At 47.9% G+C, this 19,265-nt stretch overlaps 1 protein-coding gene across 1 annotated transcript in view; it reads right to left on the bottom strand.

Annotated features, from left to right (window-relative positions):
* The window catches only part of pkp4 (plakophilin 4), a 117,465-nt gene that overhangs the window by 37,651 nt on the left and 60,549 nt on the right, over positions 1-19,265 (bottom strand). The window contains exons 4-7 of the mRNA XM_056288858.1: positions 11,749-11,783; positions 8,283-8,408; positions 7,632-7,831; positions 6,000-6,570 (exon numbers count right to left, since the gene is read on the bottom strand). Of these exons, the coding sequence (XP_056144833.1) occupies positions 6,000-6,570; positions 7,632-7,831; positions 8,283-8,408; positions 11,749-11,783 (932 nt within the window). The remainder of the gene's footprint in view (positions 1-5,999; positions 6,571-7,631; positions 7,832-8,282; positions 8,409-11,748; positions 11,784-19,265) is intronic.

Raw genomic sequence — 19,265 nt, 5'->3', positions numbered from 1 at the left:
ATCCCCAAGGGCTCGGTTATGCTGAACAGGCATTGCTGTTTCACCAGGCATCCCCAGGGGCTCGGTTATCCTGAACAGGCATTGCTGTTTCACCAGGCATCCCCAGGGGCTCGGTTATCCTGAACAGGCATTGCTGTTTCACCAGGTAACCCCAGGGGCTCGGTTATCCTGAACAGGCATTGCTGTTTCACCAGGCATCCCCAGGGGCTCGGTTATCCTGAACAGGCATTGCTGGTTTCACCAGGCATCCCCAGGGGCTCGGTTATCCTGAACAGGCATTGCTGTTTCACCAGGCATCCCCAAGGGCTCGGTTATGCTGAACAGGCATTGCTGTTTCACCAGGCATCCCCAGGGGCTCAGTTATCCTGAACAGGCATTGCTGTTTCACCAGGCATCCCCAGGGGCTCGGTTATCCTGAACAGGCATTGCTGTTTCACCAGGTAACCCCAGGGGCTCGGTTATCCTGAACAGGCATTGCTGTTTCACCAGGTAACCCCAGGGGCTCGGTTATCCTGAACAGGCATTGCTGGTTTCACCAGGCATCCCCAGGGGCTCGGTTATCCTGAACAGGCATTGCTGTTTCACCAGGTAACCCCAGGGGCTCGGTTATCCTGAACAGGCATTGCTGGTTTCACCAGGCATCCCCAGGGGCTCGGTTATCCTGAACAGGCATTGCTGGTTTCACCAGGCATCCCCAGGGGCTCGGTTATCCTGAACAGGCATTGCTGTTTCACCAGGCATCCCCAGGGGCTCGGTTATTCTGAACAGGCATTGCTGTTTCACCAGGTAACCCCAGGGGCTCGGTTATCCTGAACAGGCATTGCTGTTTCACCAGGCATCCCCAAGGGCTCGGTTATCCTGAACAGGCATTGCTGTTTCACCAGGTATCCCCAGGGGCTCAGTTATCCTGTTTGTCATCTATATTTACCATGGAACTCCTGAAGGAGGCATGAATAAAGGAGGCAGCAGTTGTAGCTACAGTTCATGCTGCTGTTTGACTGAAACCATGTTTCAGTTTCTGACTGGACCTATGTTTGAGGTGTGTGCGGTTATCCAAAAATTACACATACCAACCAGCCAATCAGAGACAAGTATTTTTCTAGGCTATGAAATAATAAGCTGTAAATCACCGTAGTGGCAGAAAACCCCCCAAAACAAAACAAAACAAACAAAAAAAACCCCCAAAACATCCACTTCATGGTAGACTGCATGTTAAAAAATAAAATGAGGGGTGTCCGGGTAGCGTAGCGGTCTGTTCCGTTGCCTACCAACACAGGGATCGGTGGTTTGAATCCACGTGTTACCTCCGGCTTGGTCGGGCGTCCCTACAGACACAATTGGCCACGTCTTTGGGTGGGAAGCGGATGTGGGTATGTGTCCTGGTCGCTGCACTAGCGCCTCCTCTGGTCGGGGTGCCTGTTCGGGGGGGGAATTGGGGGGATAGCGTGATCCTCCCACGCGCTACGTCCCCCTGGTGAAACTCCTCACTGTCAGGTGAAAAGAAGCGGCTGGTGACTCCACATGTATGGGAGGAGACATGTGGTAGTCTGCAGCCCTCCCCGGATCAGCACAGGGGGTGGAACAGAGACCAGGACGGCTTGGAGGAGTGGGGTAATTGGCAGGATACAATTGGGGAGAAAAAGGGGGGAAATAAATAAATAAAATAAAATGAATAATTTCAGTACTGTCTGTGCATTGATCCGAAGTGGACAAGAGTACCTGAAACCAGAATTCAGAAACTATACAAAATGATGTTAAAATGTTGAAATGTAGGCAGAGATGGCAAGTGCATGACAAGAGTGTTCAGGGCAGGGAGGATGGCGAGGTCATCGCCACTGGAGAGGGGCTGCTGCTGTGTGCTGTAGTGGCACAGTCAATGGCCCGGGCAGCCTTTGAATCTGTGGCAGTGCACACAATAGCCACAAGCAGCTGCTTGGCAGGAAATCAGTTCAGCATCTCTTGTTTAAAGGGTTCCAGGGAGAGGGGGGATATAAGAGGAATGTGAAAGGGGGGGGGGGGCGAGCGAGTGAGAGAGAGAGAGGAACACAGATGAACAGAGGGTTAATGAGGGAACGTAGGGCCACATCAGAGAAATCGTCAGCCCACGTGAAGCACAGCGACACGATCCGAGCTTCTGGCACTGCTGTGACAAGAGTGAGGGACCGAATCTCCCCGGCACAGGAGCCTTAACGCATATCTTTCCCTCTCAGCAGCCCGGCGGGCCCCGAGCAGCAACATTAAAACAACCTTAGAAGAGACTAATCCCTTTGCCTTTCTTTATTCTGCTCCCCTGATGGAGGCACTGCAATCACTTCCAAAAGCATCTGCAAATTGTTGAGGATGAGAAAAAAAACACACACATACGCCTGTCAATTGAGGATGAATGGCCCGCATTCCTGGTGCGTTATAGTCATTTAATTCTCCCTTCGGCTCTCGCGCTGTGGCTTTAACAGATTGCACTTGGCAGAGGCTAGACGAAGGGCGGTGGCAGCTTGGCACGCGCTCACTCTTGCTCTGTAGAAACAAACATTTAAATGGATGCAGCTGACTGTCTTCTTCAACAAAAATAATTTTCAAAAACCCTCTCCAAAATCAAACAGGGCCCGCGGAAAGAGCTGGCACGCTCACCAGAATATCATTATACACACACAAGCGAGAAAAGCTTATGGAAGCATTTGGAGAAGTGCGAGTGTTTAACTGGAGTCACAGGCTCTCAGGCTGCAATGCCACACCTGCAGATGTGGCCATCTTCTCCTGGTTTATGTTTATCTTTTACTATTTCGCTGTGCTTCAGCACTGACACTGGGCATAATGAGCCCATTACTGTGACGATTTGTCTTCGCTTTCTACTTTTCAGCAGCGGTGGGAAGGTGGGACTCATCAGCAGCGGCGGTGCCGGGCAGCAGTGCCGGCTTGGACAGAGGAAACGTGTGGGAGACGAGGGGAGAGGAAAGGAAGGGGGAACAAAAAAAAGGAGAGAGAAGCTTGTTAAAAGGTGTAGAAGAGAAAAGAAAAGCAAGCAAGTTGTGAGGCGACGACGTGACGATGAGTGCAGAGGCTAGAGAAAAACCAGGCGGAGGTGTGGAGAGAAAGACGGCATATAGCAGGAGGAGGAGAGCGACGGCAAACAACTGCTAACAGGCCTGATCTCAGGTTGACGCTTTGAGGTGGCACTTGCCTGTTGTATGCAAATGAGTCTAGCTGTGTGATTGTCCCAATTTCTACCGCCACGGCTCATAAAACGCCTGCGATAAAACACCTGCGTCAGAGGAAGGGTTTCAGCGAAGGAGCAAAAAGTGTGCCAAAGAGAGAGAGTGGGGGAGAGGGAACAATGGGAAGGGAAGACAGATAGAAAGACACGTAAACACAGCAGGGCAGAGCTCAGCTGGCTGGTGGAGCTGACCAATATTTTGAACTGCTCTGTGGAGGAGGAGGAGGAGGAGGAGGAGGAGGAGGAGGAGGAGGAGGAAGACTGCCAGCTCATTTGTGTCTGCTGGAGACATCATCAGTCATGGAGGTGTGTTTCTGTCTATGTGTGGGTGTGAAGATTACTACCATCAGCACACGCGGTAGGCAGTGGAGGAACGGGCTACTTCACGAGCACGTTTCCTCATTAACTTGAGATGAAGAAATGCGTGGCAGACAGACAGTTAAACCCAGGAGCTGATGCACATTTAACACAAGACCGTGCTCTGTGGACTTCTAAGGTTGCATTAATGGGATTGGGGTTGGAGGATTCATGTGCGTCAGAAAAGGGAATCTGGTCGGAAGCGATGAGGTAACCAAGAACAAAATGCCACACAAACAACAGCACGTGCACGGCAATGAGAAGACACACAAGCGCACCACGGAGACAGAGATGGTGTTAATAAACGAAATGTCAGTTCACCTTGAATGTCATCATCAGCCAGGGCATCTGCAGATATCCCAAGGCAGCGTGTCAGACAGAAAACTCTGTTAGCCTCAAAATGCAATAAACAGCTGCTAGAAGTGCTGATCACAGCTCCTGGAGCTGTAAAAAAGGCTGCTGGTTGAAGAGTGAAGGGCTGAAAGGTGGGGCACTAAGTTCACAAAGCTTAAATAACCACCTACACAGCCTGCTCTGCAAGTGCCGACGATTATGGGAGTGGGAACAACTGTAATTCTTATAATTCCTCTGCTCCGTAATGGTTGTGATTTTTCACAATCATCCAAGCTATATTCTTATCCGCAGTACATACTTTAAAAAACACAAAAAAAACAAAAAACAAAAAACCAACAAAAAAAACAGGGCCTAAGGGTTAACGGGCTGAGAACAAATTAACACAGCCTGACCCCTCTCTGTTGCCATGGTGATAAATTGTGGGCTTTGAACTACGTTCTGGCAGATCTAATCAGCAGCCTGGCGACACCACAGATCTGAGTTTAGCGGTGGAATATAGGCACATATTAAACTGCATACGCACCAACAGCATTAGCGTCGCAGGACGGGACTCCTGGATCTGGATTTACAGAGAACTGTACAGATGATTAAGGTCAGACAGTTTAGCGGTACACTTACACTGGTTAAACATGACCTCACTTGGTCCCGTTATTTAAGGGTTGTTGTGAAATGTCCTAGAAGCAGATATACTGGGATTTTTGTCAGTTTCCCTTCTTAATTATTGGCAGTGTTTCCCTTTCAGACCCAACAACTGCACATAACTCTCTCCCTGCCGGCCGCACTCGTGCTAGCAACGCACAGTGGAAAGACTGCAGGCAGTAAATATCTATATGCCGGAGCGAAACTGAATGCGTGATCTAACGACGGCCAGTTGTTACCACCAGTCATTTACTAAAACTCAGTGCTCAAAGCTAGAAAGGCGTGACAATAACACAACGATCTTTACTATAATGTTTGTACGCACTCCGCCCCTTCGTTTGGCTCTTCCCTCCATGCCTTGTGGCGGAGGGGAATCCATGTAGCGGGGAAACAGAGGGTATTATGGAACCCACATTTCATTGCAGCTCTTTAGTGCCAAAGGCAGCCCTGACACGTCAGAGCAGGAACAACAACCTGCACAAATTAAAGATCACACGAGTAAAGTCCCCAGATGGTGATTTAATTTTGGGGATGGCGAGAAAAAGGATGAACAGAAAAGAGGACAGCCACCTGATATTTACAGGCTTTGATATTTCGGGCCGAACTCAGGGCCGACGTGCCCGCAGAAAAACCACAGCAGATCCATCAATCACCTGTCCAACATGGAAATTACTTAGAGGACCCATCAAACACACACATCATGCTCTTGAGGGAAGGCAGTCAGGCTGAGGCATCTCTGGCTTGCTTTTCAAAACCTAATTAAGTGAATGGCTAATCAAGGCATCAACCACAGAATTAACATCCAACACCGATCACCTGCTTCCTGTTTCTCCTGCAAATTCTGTTTTCTTAATACTTTATTTACTCATTATGTAATATAACCTCTATGCTTTTCAACGCTCGCTCTGGGCTTTCACTTTTCTCAAGACGTATGTTTCCATGAGGGCTGGCGTTGTGGCTCCTGGAAATTTTAATGGTGTTCTGAAAATTACATAGCTGAATCCTATGGAAGTTTTTCCAACCCTGCTGTGTTGTCCTTCCTCCAGTGGTTCAAGAGACGTGCCTTACAAGTGAGAGGCTGGCCTTGGCCCACACACACACACACACACACACACACACACACACACACACACACACACACACACACACACATGAGGGACTCACACAAATGCCTGCCAAAGGAAAAGACAGGGTGGCAGGGCAAGAGAAAGGAAAAAAGCAGCATGTAGTGTGTTCCACTGACTCTGGGACAGAAGTTTTCATTTTTATGCCCCTTAGCTGGACAGAATAGAAGCCCTACCAGCTGACAAGAACAAAGTCATCATCTCCTGATCTGAGAGTCTGACTTTGCAATTGAAAAGACATATTCCAAATAGCTCTGCATGTTTGTTGTTTTTTGTGTATGTCTATGCATGTGTGTGGTTGCGTGGTCGTATACCTGTGAGGCTCTCAGGTCGCGTCATCCTTTCGTAGATGTCATAGCTCTGGGCTCCGTAGGGGTCGGTGTCATGGAGCATGGAGCGTGGAAGGGTGGAGTTATAGTGCTGGGGCACGGCAGTCATACTGGCCCTGATGGGAGACGATGACTGACCGGGCTGCTTCGTCAGTGGAGGGGTCATTCCGTCCACCATGGTGAGAGGCGAGCCCATGCGCCCGGACGCTGACCCTGCAGAGGCCTGGTAGGGGGAGGTGGTGCGGCTGGCACTACCCGAACGTGAGTTAGTGGAGCCCATGCGTCGTAGGGCAGCGGGGGAGTTCTTCTGGGTGGAGTATGGGGAGCCACCGCTGGTGCCTGTGCGCTGGGCGGAGGGCAGAGTGGTGGAAAAGATGCTGGAGAGCGGCTTGGGTTCGGTGACGATAGGAGAGCTATAGCCGCTGCCCGCTGAGGCACGCAGGGAGCCGCGGGAGGGGGATATGCTGCTGGCGTAGGCTGGCGACTGGGTGCGGGAGGGAACCGAGCTCACCCTCCTCATGGCCCGGCCCGGCACTGCGGCAGTGACAGCTGGAGACTTACAGGGAAAGAAAAATCATCTCATGAGTCAAGCTGTACATTCTGCCATATCCTACCTCAAGAAGGTGAAAACGACATGCCAACTAAAATAGTCGAAAGGCGCTGCCTGGCATAAACTAGCTCATTACTGGGGACTGTGTTCAAGGTCATATTTGTTTTTTTTGTTGCTGTCTCCCTTAATTGTGTGATGCGGTGCCATGTGGATGGATGAGAGGCGTGATTCTGCTGCAGAGCTCTATGCGACCGTGTGGTGGCTAGTGATACAGAGAACTTGCAAAAAAACTCAATGAGACGAGGATCCTTCAAAATAAGACTTTTATTGACGAATCAACAAAGTCTGAATCAGGTCTGCAGAGTGACTGAAAATCAGACAAAAGCCTCCCTGTCTTTATACCATCTACAAATCTAGTGAACAATCTACTTGCATCAGTCAATGTCCTGCTGTTAATCAGGGTCCTTGTTGATCAGGACATGTTGGCGGAGCAGGAGCCTCTCTATCGATGTAAAGATGACGTTAGGATGTCTTCAGTCATCGCCCTTTGACAGTTTAATGGTGTCTTGATATGCTGCTACTACTGCTGCTACTGTTTTCTGCATAATAATGGTTACACTTACATGATGGAATGTCACTTATCATACTTTTGGGCATAAACAAGTTTATCTTCTACTGACGTTATGTCCTGGTTATATGGCCTTGCGCTACTTGCCGCATTTGTTTGTCACTCTAGTCACATGAAATGGCGGATACCCACATGTGCCCTTACGTACTACCATAACCGCTACCTTACATTCCGCCTCAGCACCGTGACACTGCTGTGTTGAGGAGAGAAAAACACAACCGCCATTTCAGAGTTTTTCTCTTAGGTGTATTAGAAGCATAAATAGCCCTATGCTTCATTACCCTGGGGTACCTTGAAACCTCTTTTCAAAAACAAAACAAAACCACATTGAAATTCCCCTTCTCTTCCTTGCTGATTAAAAGAAATCTTAACTTTTTGTGGATGTATGTTTTTTGTCTGACACTGGCAATATACCAATACACAACATAGCTGGCAGTACCTGGGCTGAAGTCTGGCCCTCAGCCCTGGCATTCCTCATCAGGGTGCCGGTGCCAGGTCCCGAGCCAGGGAATGAGTGCTGCATTCTCAGCTCAGCCTTGCCCAGGTTCTGGCTGCTGTAGTAGCCACTGCTGGCATCCTGGTAGCCGCTGTCAGAGTACGAGTTCATCTGAGTTGAGCTGCGCGAATTCCCTGCAGACCCTGAGAGAGAGAGAGAGAGAGAGAGAGAGAGAGCGAGAGAGAGAGAGAGAGAGAGAGAGAGAGAAATCATAAGCGCTTTCATAACAGACGTGACCTTTACCTAGACCACATCACTAATGACAAATGGCACAGCAGGACAGGGGGCAATTCTACCACCCTTGTGCCACACTGCATCATTCAGCCATCTGTAAGCTGCAAGTAGACTTGGCAAAACCCACATTATTATCAAGACACTTTGGCGTACATAGAAAAAAAAAGAGCAAAGCAACATCAAAGTGTCTTTCTGTACCCACAAAATAGAGAAGAGGAGGAACAGGGTGCAGGTAAAACTTCTTAAATAACTCTTAATGCAGTAAGAAAGACAATCAGAAGACAAGAAAAAAAGAGAAAGGGTGGGGTTTGTCAAAAAGGACCCGAGGTACAAAAAGAGAAAGCAATAACAGACCCTCACTTTCATGGAGAGAGGAATGCTCTGGGGAGTACAGGGACACCTGCTCCGACTCGGTCCTGATGCGGTAGCTAGGCGACTGGGAGTTGTCAGTCACCCGAGACTTGGCATCACCCACAGTGGAGGCATCTGGGAAAACACAGGACAGCCACTGGTCATATAAGGAAAAGAAAAGCAGTCACTCCAAATCTATGACACCATCTTGGACAGGGGTGCAAGATTATTGACATAGTTATTTGTTTATGTTCAACTTGTTATTGATTTGCGGGAGATATCAATGGCAACCATTTCAAGTGCAGTTATTTTGAACTCATGGACAGGCGGAGTCACTGAGTTTTAGTGTTTGATTAATTCAAGCGGGTGAAATTCAACACTGTCTCACCACACTGTGCCAGGGACTATGTCCACATACCTGCTCCAAGCAGTACCCACATACTAACACTTCCCTGGCCTCGATCTCCTCAAGCATGACAACACATACTGTGGTGAATGGGAGCTGGAATTAGCTTCTAATGTCCCTGGTAAACTCTGCACAATGTTTCCCCACAGTCGCAATCTCGTTAAGCGTGAGCAGCGTCAAAGGGCTCCTTCGCAATTACTAGAACAATGGCTGCAAAGTGGAGGGGGACAAAGTGGAGTGGGGGTGGCAAGCTTGGTCTCATGAGTCAGGCCTGGTTTACTGGTGTACTGACAGGAGATGAGTCCCATTGTAAATCCACACTGTTTCCCCGGCCCGCCTGTCTGCACAGATCTGCTGACACAAAGGCCTAGTGTGTCTCATGTCTCCTGCTGCTCCTGAGCCTCTCAGCAACCAGCCATCCTGTAAAGATGGGCTCTGCTCACCTGCCCGACCCCTCCAACTGTACAGATTGGCTGCTGCTCTAGCAACGCAGTAAATTCCCCCCTGTGGCTCTGTTATTCCTGGGATGAAATCATTGCCCGATCACTATGAGGACACTGAAAACCTGGGGGAGAAGGCTGCGCTCAAACTGACTGATTATGGTGCATTTGAAAACATCATGAAAATTCATGGCAGCGATAAAAGGGGTTCGTTAAAAACGGTATTTACAGTGCGACAACAAGACATGTCTACAGGGGGGACACTTGTGATCAAATAGCCTTTATGTGGCACAACCTCCCTCAAACCATACATCACATCAACTGAACAAGTCTTGTCCTTCGTGGCAGCTTTTCATCGAGTCCGTGAGAGTTTCTGGTACACAGCGGGTCAATTTAAGACCACGGGCTCTTGTACCGACCCTTGTACCTTGTTTGATAAATGAGATACCAAGCAGCCAGAGTAGCAGTGAGGGAAGGAGAAGGAGAGAGAAATGAGCAAACAAGTGACAGCGATAGAGAGAACATGCAACAGAAAGAGAGACAGTAAGAGCAAAATAAGAGAGAAAAAAAGCGTGTACTCTGATGTGCCGGTCCTCTCAAGTAGAGCCCTGCGCGGGACTGTTTTCCTAATCCCCTCCCGCTGGATTTCTGACCCGCACCCGCAATGTGCTCGTCCACTCCCGCCCGCCCCTGCAAACATTCTGCCCATTCAGGCCCGCATAATAGAGTCCCATTGATTTTATTTTCAGAATCAGAATCAGAATACTTCATTCATCCCCGAGGGGAAAGTTGTGTCTCCTCCCGTCCCGCAGGGGAAACACATTATTTTACTGTGTACTATCAATAAAGGCATGTATACCTGTCAGTGGTAACAGAGTGAAATTACATTTTAGTGCATAATTACATTGATACTAGTGCATAATTACAGATGTTCTGGTGCAGTAAGTACACCTATTCTAGAGCAAAATTAAACTATTTATTTGACTTATTATTTTAGAACCTATGTTGTTTGTGTTGCTGAGGCTGTTCTACGTTTCCCTGTGTCTTTTAAAACACCGGGCAGAACGGAGCAGGTATGTCACCTCAGCCCAGAGGTGCCGGACTTGTGCCCGTTGTACATCAACACTTTTGCACATCTGTAGCAGCTAACAAAGTCCAGTTCTTTTCCATCTTTGTCCGTCACAACTGAGAAATGTTTCCAAATATCAGCCTTCCTTGCTTTGTTTTTGTATTGTAATGACCAACTTTGAGTTTCTTTTCAACGTCATCTGTTGACTCATCTTTCTTGTTAGCGCTAGCTAAATTGCGGGCCCCGCAGTTTATTTTTCGACCGCCCGCTCCCGCCCGCAGCAAAGTTAAAACCACCCGCTCCCGCGAGATTTGCGCTGGGTCCCGTGGGACCCGCGGGATCCCAATCCCAATGCAGTCCCCTACTCTCAAGTTCCTCTCTGGCTCTAATAACTGGGATCGAGTTGAGACTGTATTGAGATTTCCTGACGCTTAGAAAAAAAAACAAAAAACAAGAAAAAGAAACTTGCCTCCACAGTAACGCTTCCTTCACAAACTCTCAAGCGGGCCAGATGTAGAGCAGCCCAGAAGGCCAATAAGCCTCTCAGACAAACCTCCCCCATTACCCTCCCTACCACACCCTCATTAATTCAGATTGGTAAAAGTAAATTTCATCATCTGGCTATCATCCATCATCTACAGCCCAATAAGAAATCAATGTGAATCAAACTAGCACCTGCAATGACTTCCTGGCTCTGTTTCAGCACTAACGCGGTGCATTCAGCGAGGAAACGGGGAGTGGGCAGTAAACGAGAAACGTGAGACGGAGAATTCCCAGTCGAAATGTACAGTCACAACACCCCCATAGGCTCGTCTGACAAGATCGACGATAAAAGATTAATGATCACTGCAGAAATACGCCAAGTTCTATTATACAATTAATAAGCCATGAAATACATTAGTAAGTGCAGTTCATTATCTGTTCTGTTCTGGAAATCGTTCAAGGATGTTGGGCTAAACAAACAGAGACCTGGGGAGTCGGCGAAAAATTCCCCCTCATGGTTGAGACTCTTGTGTCTGAGTGGGAACAATGACTTGGATAAATATTAGAGCAGGAATATGCCTGCGGCAGACTGTAATGGGAAGCTTGGTTCAAAAGGTTCATGTTAGTGATGATTATTAAGGCTATGAAAAGCATTCCTGCAGAAACACACATAAGACACACATACACCCGCACACACTAACACACACTTCAGCCAGTAATCGGCGGTAAATTATTCAAAAGCACACTGCTCAACAGTTATGTAGTATTGATGTGGTGTTAAATGTAGCAGTAGCACTTGTAATACTAAACAGAACTGCTTTCTCGACTGCGGCACTTAAATTCTGTGCCTATGAGGATAACACGGGACGAGGAAAGCAACAACATACGTAGCTACTTCTTTGTGGCTTTAGTTATAGGCCATCGACCGAATGTAGAAAACATTAAGTGTGGGCTGAATACATGTATTTGTCAATGTGACAGCACATTTCTACGAGTGTGACAGTGACAAAAAGAATAACAGTTTTCGATGAGGAAAGACCAGGGACACAGATAGTCAACCATTTTTACAAGACATACCTGCAGATCTCCAAGGGAGGGACTTTTCAGATGAGCTGTCAGAGGAAGAAAAAAGGGAAGATGAGTCGATACAGCAGAAACCAGAGAGATGTCACAGTGAGCTGCACTAGCAAAGTCAATCAATCAATAAATCAATCAATCAAGTCAGTATATGGGTCTTACAGCACACTAAGGATTATCACTGTGTTCATGATACTGTGGGGCAGTGTGTGTCTACACACAGACTCAGTGTTTGCAACCTAGATGCAAACTACAACTCGGGCTATTGCGCTGACTGAGCTCTACAGGTGGCTCTGGGTGATGGATTATGTTTCAAAGAGCAAGTGGTAGGCATCCGGGTGGCATAGTGGTCTATTCCATTGCCAACCAACACAGAGATCGGCGGTTCGAATCCCCGTGTTACCTCCGGCTTGGTCGGGCCTCCCTACAGATACAATTGGCCGTGTCTGCGGGTGGGATGTGGGTATGTGTCCTGGTCGCCGTATTAGCGCCTCCTCTGGTCGGTTGGAAGCCTGTTCTGGGGGAGGGGGAACTGGGGGGAGTAGCGTGATCCTCCCATGCGCTACGTCCCCCTGGTGAAACTCCTCACTGTCAGGTGAAAAGTGGCTGGTGACTCCACATGTATCAGAAGAGACGTGGTAGTCTGCAGCCCTCCCTGGATCAGCAGAGGGGGTGGAGCAGCGACGGGGACGTTTCGAAGAGTGGGGTAATTGGTAAAGTACAATTGGGGAGAAAAAAAAAGGGGGGGGGGCAAGTAGTGATGACAGCAGTAGAGCTCTCCAACAGAGGGGCGGTTGGCCTTGCCGTCTGCTACTCCTGATCCACTGCTCTCTGTGAAGAAACAAACCTAGACTACAAATGCAAAAGGGATGAAACCTATCCTAATGGGAGCTAAAACTGAGCACCACCAAGCAAGGCGCGCTCCTAGAATAAAAATAAAACCTACTGATCTCGGCAGGAGAAATGTCCATGCTCAGAGCTGATCAAACATCACGTATGTAGTTTCAACACACATGCTTGCACAAAGCCTACAGGGTGCAGCTTTATGTTACTGCATGTTGGTGACATGCAGTCCTGAAGTGCAATTTGGTGCACACTGCAACATGACAGATGGGTTCTCAAGGGAGAGAAAGTGGATGGATCCAGATCAGCCCTGGAGCACTGAAAGTCCACATCAGTGTGACGCTGGGCTTGGCCCCCATGTCCTAACAGCAGAGCGGTTCTGCAGGTAGGCAGAGTAAATGATGACAAGGGTCAGCGGTGGCTTGTCAGTGATGTTGGTGGTGGGTGTTGAGTGGAACTAGTTTAAACGGGAAGATAGGTAAAACTGACGGCAAGCTCAGACTAGTGAGGCACAAGGCAGTCATACCTGACCAAGGGGATGCTTTAAGGAAACACTGAGGTTAGAGAGGGTTATAATGATAAGCCCATCGCTACCGCACCCCCGTGTGCCCAAACCTTAGAGGAGTCTGTGGGAGGAATACTGATTCTGCTCACTTTCCACCCAAGACAGAAAAGGTGAGAGTGAGGGGTTATGAGAGAGCAACCAAGAGTGAGATAATTAGAGGGAGGAAGAGAGAGTGAGATAGAGCAAATAAGAATTGGACAGAGCGAGAGAGCGAGAGAGAGAGCGAGAGAGAGAGAGAGAGAGAGAGAGAGAGAGAGAGAGAGAGAGAGAGAGAGAGAAGGGTCACAACAGCAGGGCTGAGTAAGCTGCTTCCGCATGTAGAGCACTCCAAAATAATTATAGGGGGTGGCGCAGCAGAAAGGAAAGTGCAGCGCTAAGGCATATTGGCCCCAGTATGTGGACATTTTAAAAGCCACCTGAACAAATTCTACTTATGTAAGTACCAAAGAACCTTTTCAACAAAGTGAAAGCAATCCAGAGCTATTTTTCTAAGGCTTATTGTAACGACGGAGATTGGCCAACCTTGGAGCAGTGTTCCTAACCTTGTCTCTTTAACACAAGAAAAGAAGAACGGTAGAAACCTGTTCTACAGCTAAGTGTTTTCAGATAATGTCTGCAGCCACAACAAAATCTATGAACCTCTGATAAAACGTGCACGAGCCATTTGGCTTTATAACTTTCATTTTGGAGTCTCAATCTTCCATTTAACACTGCTATCCAGTCATGGGTGCTTTCAACTTGTAACATCTGTTTTTATATGCAGAAAAATATACACAATACTTGTGTCTTTTGTATATCACATAAACAGTCAAATTGTTGCATACTGTCAAGCAGTGAAATTATAAAAAGGGACAAACAGTAGAAAAAGTCATTTCTGGGGCAACCAGGTGGCATGGTGGTCTATTCCGCTGTCTACTAACATGGGGATCACCGGTTCGAATCCCTGTGTTACCTCCGGCTTGGTCGGGCGTCCCTACAGACACAATTGGCCTTGTCTGCGAGTAGGAAGCCGGATGTGGGTATGTGTCCTGGTCGCTGCACTAGCGCCTCCTCTGGTCGGTCAGGGCGCCTGTTCGGGGGGCAGGGGGAACGAGAGGGAACAGCGTGCTCCTCCCATGTGCTACGTCCCCCTGGCAAAACTCCTCACTGTCAGGTGAAAAGAAGCGGCTGGTGACTCCACATGTATCGGAGGCGGCATGTGGAGCCCTCCCCGGGTCGGCAGAGGGGGTGAAACAGCGACCGAGACGGCTCAGAAGAGTGGGGTAATTGCCGAAATTCAATTGGGGAGAAAAAAGGAGAGGCGAAAAGAAAAAGTAATTTCTTCAGTGATCGTGAATTTACCGCAAGGAACTTTTGAAGTGCTCTTTCACGCAGATATTTTCCTCTCTTCTGCTCTTTTATTCATCTACGAGAGTAAGATCTAAATCAGGAAACAATTTATTTGTCCCACCCACATATTGGCTTCACTTCATTCACAGCCTGGCCGCCGCAGACCACTTCTTCCTCAGGTACTTCCTGTTACAATTGCTTGATTTTGGCATGGCAATATCGACTTAAGAGTCCAAGTCATTCATTCATTCAGAATACTTTATTCATCTGCCTCAGGAATGAATAAAGTATTCTGATTCATTCATTCATCTTCAGCCGCTTCTCCGGGGTCGGGTCGCGGTGGCAGCAAGCTAAGTAGGGCTAAGTAGGGCACTCCAGCAACACCCTCCAGCTCCTCCTGGGGGATCCCAAGGTGTTCCCAGGCCAGACTGGACATGTAGACCCCCAGCGAGTTCTGGATCTACCCCGGGGTCTCCTCCCAGTTGGCATGCTTGGTAAACCTCCAAAGGAAGGCACCCAGGAGGCATCCTGATCAGATGCCCGAATCATCTGAACTGGCTCCTTTCGATGCGAAGGACAGTCAACTCAATGTCTCCTAAATGAGTCAGCGGCTTCTTCTCAAGGTGAGTTATGGCTTTTTTTTTTGCCCATAATTCCTCCTCCTCCTACTACTACTACTCTATTACTACTACTACTACTACTACTACTACTACTACTACTCTATTACTACTACCACTACTACTGTTACTACTACTACTACTACTACCCGTTAGGGGGCGCCACAGCGGATCATCCGTCTCCATCTCTTCCTGTCCTCTGCATCCTCCTCTGTCACACCAGCCACCTGCATGTCCTCCCTCACCACCTCCATAAACCTCCTCTTTGGCCTTCCTCTTCTCCTCTTCCCTGGCAGCTCCATATTCAGCATCCTTCTCCCAGTATACCCAGCATCTCTCCTCCACACATGTCCAGACCATCTCAATCTTGTCTCTCTTGCTTTGTCTCCAAACCGTCCAACCTGAGCTGTCCCTCTAATATACTCCTTCCTAATCCTGTCCTTCTTCATCACTCCCAGTGAAAATCTTATCATCTTCATCTCTGCCACCTCCACCTCCACCTCCTGTCTTTTCATCAGTGCCACTGTCTCCAAACCATATAACATAGCTGGTCTCACTACCATCTTGTAAACCTTCCCTTTAACCCTTGCTGGTACCCTTCTGTCACACATCACTCCTGACACTCTTCTCCACCCACTCCACCCTGCCTGCTCTCTCTTCTTCACCTCTCTTCTGCACTCCTCGTCACTTTGAACAGCTGACCCCAAATATTTAAACTCATACACCATTCCACTGTCCTCCCTCTCATTCATGCATATGTATTCTGTCTTGCTCCTACTGGTTTTCATTCCTCTGCTCTCCAGTGCATACCTCCATCTCCCCAGGCCCTCCTCAACCTGCACCCTACTCTCACTACAGATCACAATGTCATCCGCGAACACCATAGTCCACGGAGACTCCTGCCTGATCTCATCCATCAACCTGTCCATCACCATTGCATCATCATTTTGCCCATAATTACACTGTCAGTTATTCATCGAGCCTCTAAAGCCATCCTCGTCACAGTATTGTTCTCAAGGTTTGAGTACGTAGTTGTATCAAATCCATTTTGACAGATGTTTTGAAATGGTGCTGACTTGATCATTACAATGTGCCTCAAGTTTTGTTTAACCCACTGGGTGAGAAGGGGAGGAATTAGTCACACTTGGGTACCAACGAATGGTGCACAAAAATACAGTTTCTATTTACTTTACAGGTTAATTTCTTAAAAATAAGTTAAGAACACAGGTTTTAAAAGCTTCTCCATTGTTACAGCTCAGCGCATGTCCTCATGACCAAACCACCTACTGCTTCCACTTCTCCAATCTTTTCATTTAAAGCAACGCTCAATGAGTGGAAAGAAGTGGGGCAGGGTCCTCAGAATTTTAATAAGCATGTGGGCAATTAAAACGGAGGACATTTGGTGAGGTGTGCTCTGTACCATGGAGATAAAGTAGAGTGGCTGCTCACACATCAATACACCCATTTCTCTGCATGGTAGCTACCTGGTTGGCAGGTAGAGGGAGCAAATAGAGGCTGAAAAATTGCTGTTGCCCACAAACAAGTGGAACCCTGATGGATACCCCCCACCCCATTAGCTAAAAGGGAGGGATAAGATGGGCTTTTTCACTTGCCAGGTGGGAGGACTTTGCTGGAGCTCATTTTTGATGACAACCCCCGATATGAAGGGGGTGGTCAATTAAGCTGTCATGACGTTTAACGACCCCCATCAAAACCCATAAGCACACTACTGCCTCTGCTGTTGAGCTACTAAGCAAAACAGTACAACTTCCACGGCTTAAGCTAATCTTGTCCATTCACACGCAAACGTTCAGGGATAGTCGTCTCGTGTGTCCTTCTCAGCCTTTAAAAAGGTATGAAAATGTTGTCGCCCATTTTCTTTAGAGATTCAGTGGGTGACGCTGGGGGGCAAGTGATCTCACCCCAGCAGGAGGTCAACGAGTTTGCCTGCAGACTCAGTGGCTCTTGGAGAGTAAGACCTATGCCTTGATAGCACCAGGGGCTATGCCACACCCCAGTACCTATTCTGTTTGCCCAGTTTAGAGGCAAACGTAAGCTGGACAAAAACATTAAGCTTATCTCTTTTATTACTGCTTGGAAAATATGTAATCCTTGACAACAACAAAAAAAACAGGGCGGCACAGCCAGGTGGTGGTTAGCGTGGTTGCCTCACAGCAAGAAGGTCCTGGGTTCGAGCCCCGGGGTAGTCCAACCTTGGGGGTCATCCCGGGTCGTCCTCTGTGTGGAGTTTGCATGTTCTCCCCGTGTCTGCGTGGGTTTCCTCCGGGTGCTCCGGTTTCCTCCCACAGTCCAGAGACAAGTAGGTCAGGTGAATCGGCCACACTAAATTGTCCCTACGTGTGAATGTGTTGGCACTGTGATGGACTGGTGACCTGTCCAGGGTGTCTCCCCGCCTGCTGCCCTGTGATTGCTGGGATAGGCTCCAGCATCCCTGCAACCCTGAGTAGGATAAGCGATTTGGATAATGGATGGATGGATGACAAAAAGCATCGCTGAGACCAGGTATAATGTTATAGAGAAAGCATGCCATTGTCCACAATTTTTAAACCGTCTTCTACCAATGTCAAGGGGACCAAATATGCATTATCTATCACAACTGTCAATGTGTGACTTATCAGCAAAACTGACACGAGTCAAATCTTAAATAACCATAAGGCACCACTCACAGATGTGATGTGTGTTTATTGTGAGGGATGACTATGAGACACCAATGGAGGTAGACATTGTGGTGGCTGCAATTTCACCTCCTAGAATATGATCAATTGCAGAGCCATATCCACTTAGACCGAGTTCTGAAAGGCCTCTGGAGGAGAAAATAGCAGAAAACAGCCTGACTGTGTATATTTTTGTTGTCAAATAGCCTTTCTGTCCAGACCCTTTTTTTGCCTGGCTACTCTAAAAACTGCTCTCTGTCTGCAGTGCCTTAAGCAGAGAGAAAGTATAATGGAAACTCACCCTGCTAAATACTGTGTGCTGCTGGTGGAATGTAGGTGCTATTTTCAGCTAAGTAGGCGGGGATGCAGACATGCTCTACATGAGGGCTTGGAGGTTATTAGCACCCTACTCTATCCACACACACACACACACACACACACACACACACACACACACACACACACACACACACACACACACACACACACACACACACACACACACACACACACACACACACACACACACACACACACGCCATCCAGTCACGGCACAACTCGTTGAACTTAAACTTAAATTGGCCCATGTGCAATGAAAGAGAAAAAGTCTTAAACTGGAGTGGTGCTCCACTTTAAGACTTTGCTGCTTTTAAGGAAATACTTCAAGTCGTCACAAGTCTGCTCCCATGATGATATTCTGACTCAAAAGCATAATCCCATGAATGGATGTTACAAATCAAATACATGTTATAAAACTTAATTTCTTGGAAAAACTTTTTTTTTTTGCATCCACCGATCGCCAAAATAAGAATATCTCTCACGCCATGGTGTCATACTCAGGACATGAAAGATACCCTTAATTTGGTCAGTTTAAAGGGGGAGTTAGCGGAGCGAATCACGAGTGCAGAACTGTAAAGCTACCTAAACGTGACCGTGTGAGGCTGGTAGGTGAGGGGCAGCAGACAGGTTTAGAGTTTGTGGTCAGTGGTGCGTGATGACCGAGCAACACGGTGCTGATGAGAGCAAAACGACTTGCTCCCGAATCCCGATAGCTGCTCCATGCTGATGGCGGCGCTTCACTGAGCACATGACATTCTCGTGCCTTAGCCCTCCACTCTCTCTCTCTCGCTCTCTCTCACCCTCTCTCACTCTCTCTCACCCTCTGTCATGCTCTCATATGTAATTTATACAGCAACTCACCTTAGAGGTGAATTAAATGGACTAATCAATACAAAATCTTGTACATTTTATGGAACTGGCCCTTAAACTGAATCTGTATCTGATTAACTGAGATGACAGTTGAATTGGTCAGTCCCTGTTGAGCCAATAGGGGTGAGATTAAAGCAAAAAGAATTCCTGATTTACGGACCAATCAGAGTTAAGCACGCTGGGTTCCTGTGTAACTATGCCATAAGGTTACACTACGGAGTATAAACACTGCTGTGAAGGATGAAAAAGCCATGTGTTGAAACGGGGCTGTGTTATGAC

Source organism: Lampris incognitus, chromosome 11 (genome assembly GCF_029633865.1).
Source record: "Lampris incognitus isolate fLamInc1 chromosome 11, fLamInc1.hap2, whole genome shotgun sequence".
NCBI lineage: Eukaryota > Metazoa > Chordata > Actinopteri > Lampriformes > Lampridae > Lampris > Lampris incognitus.
Note: the sequence above shows the minus strand (reverse complement) of the source record. Positions and strands in the feature narration are given on the sequence as shown.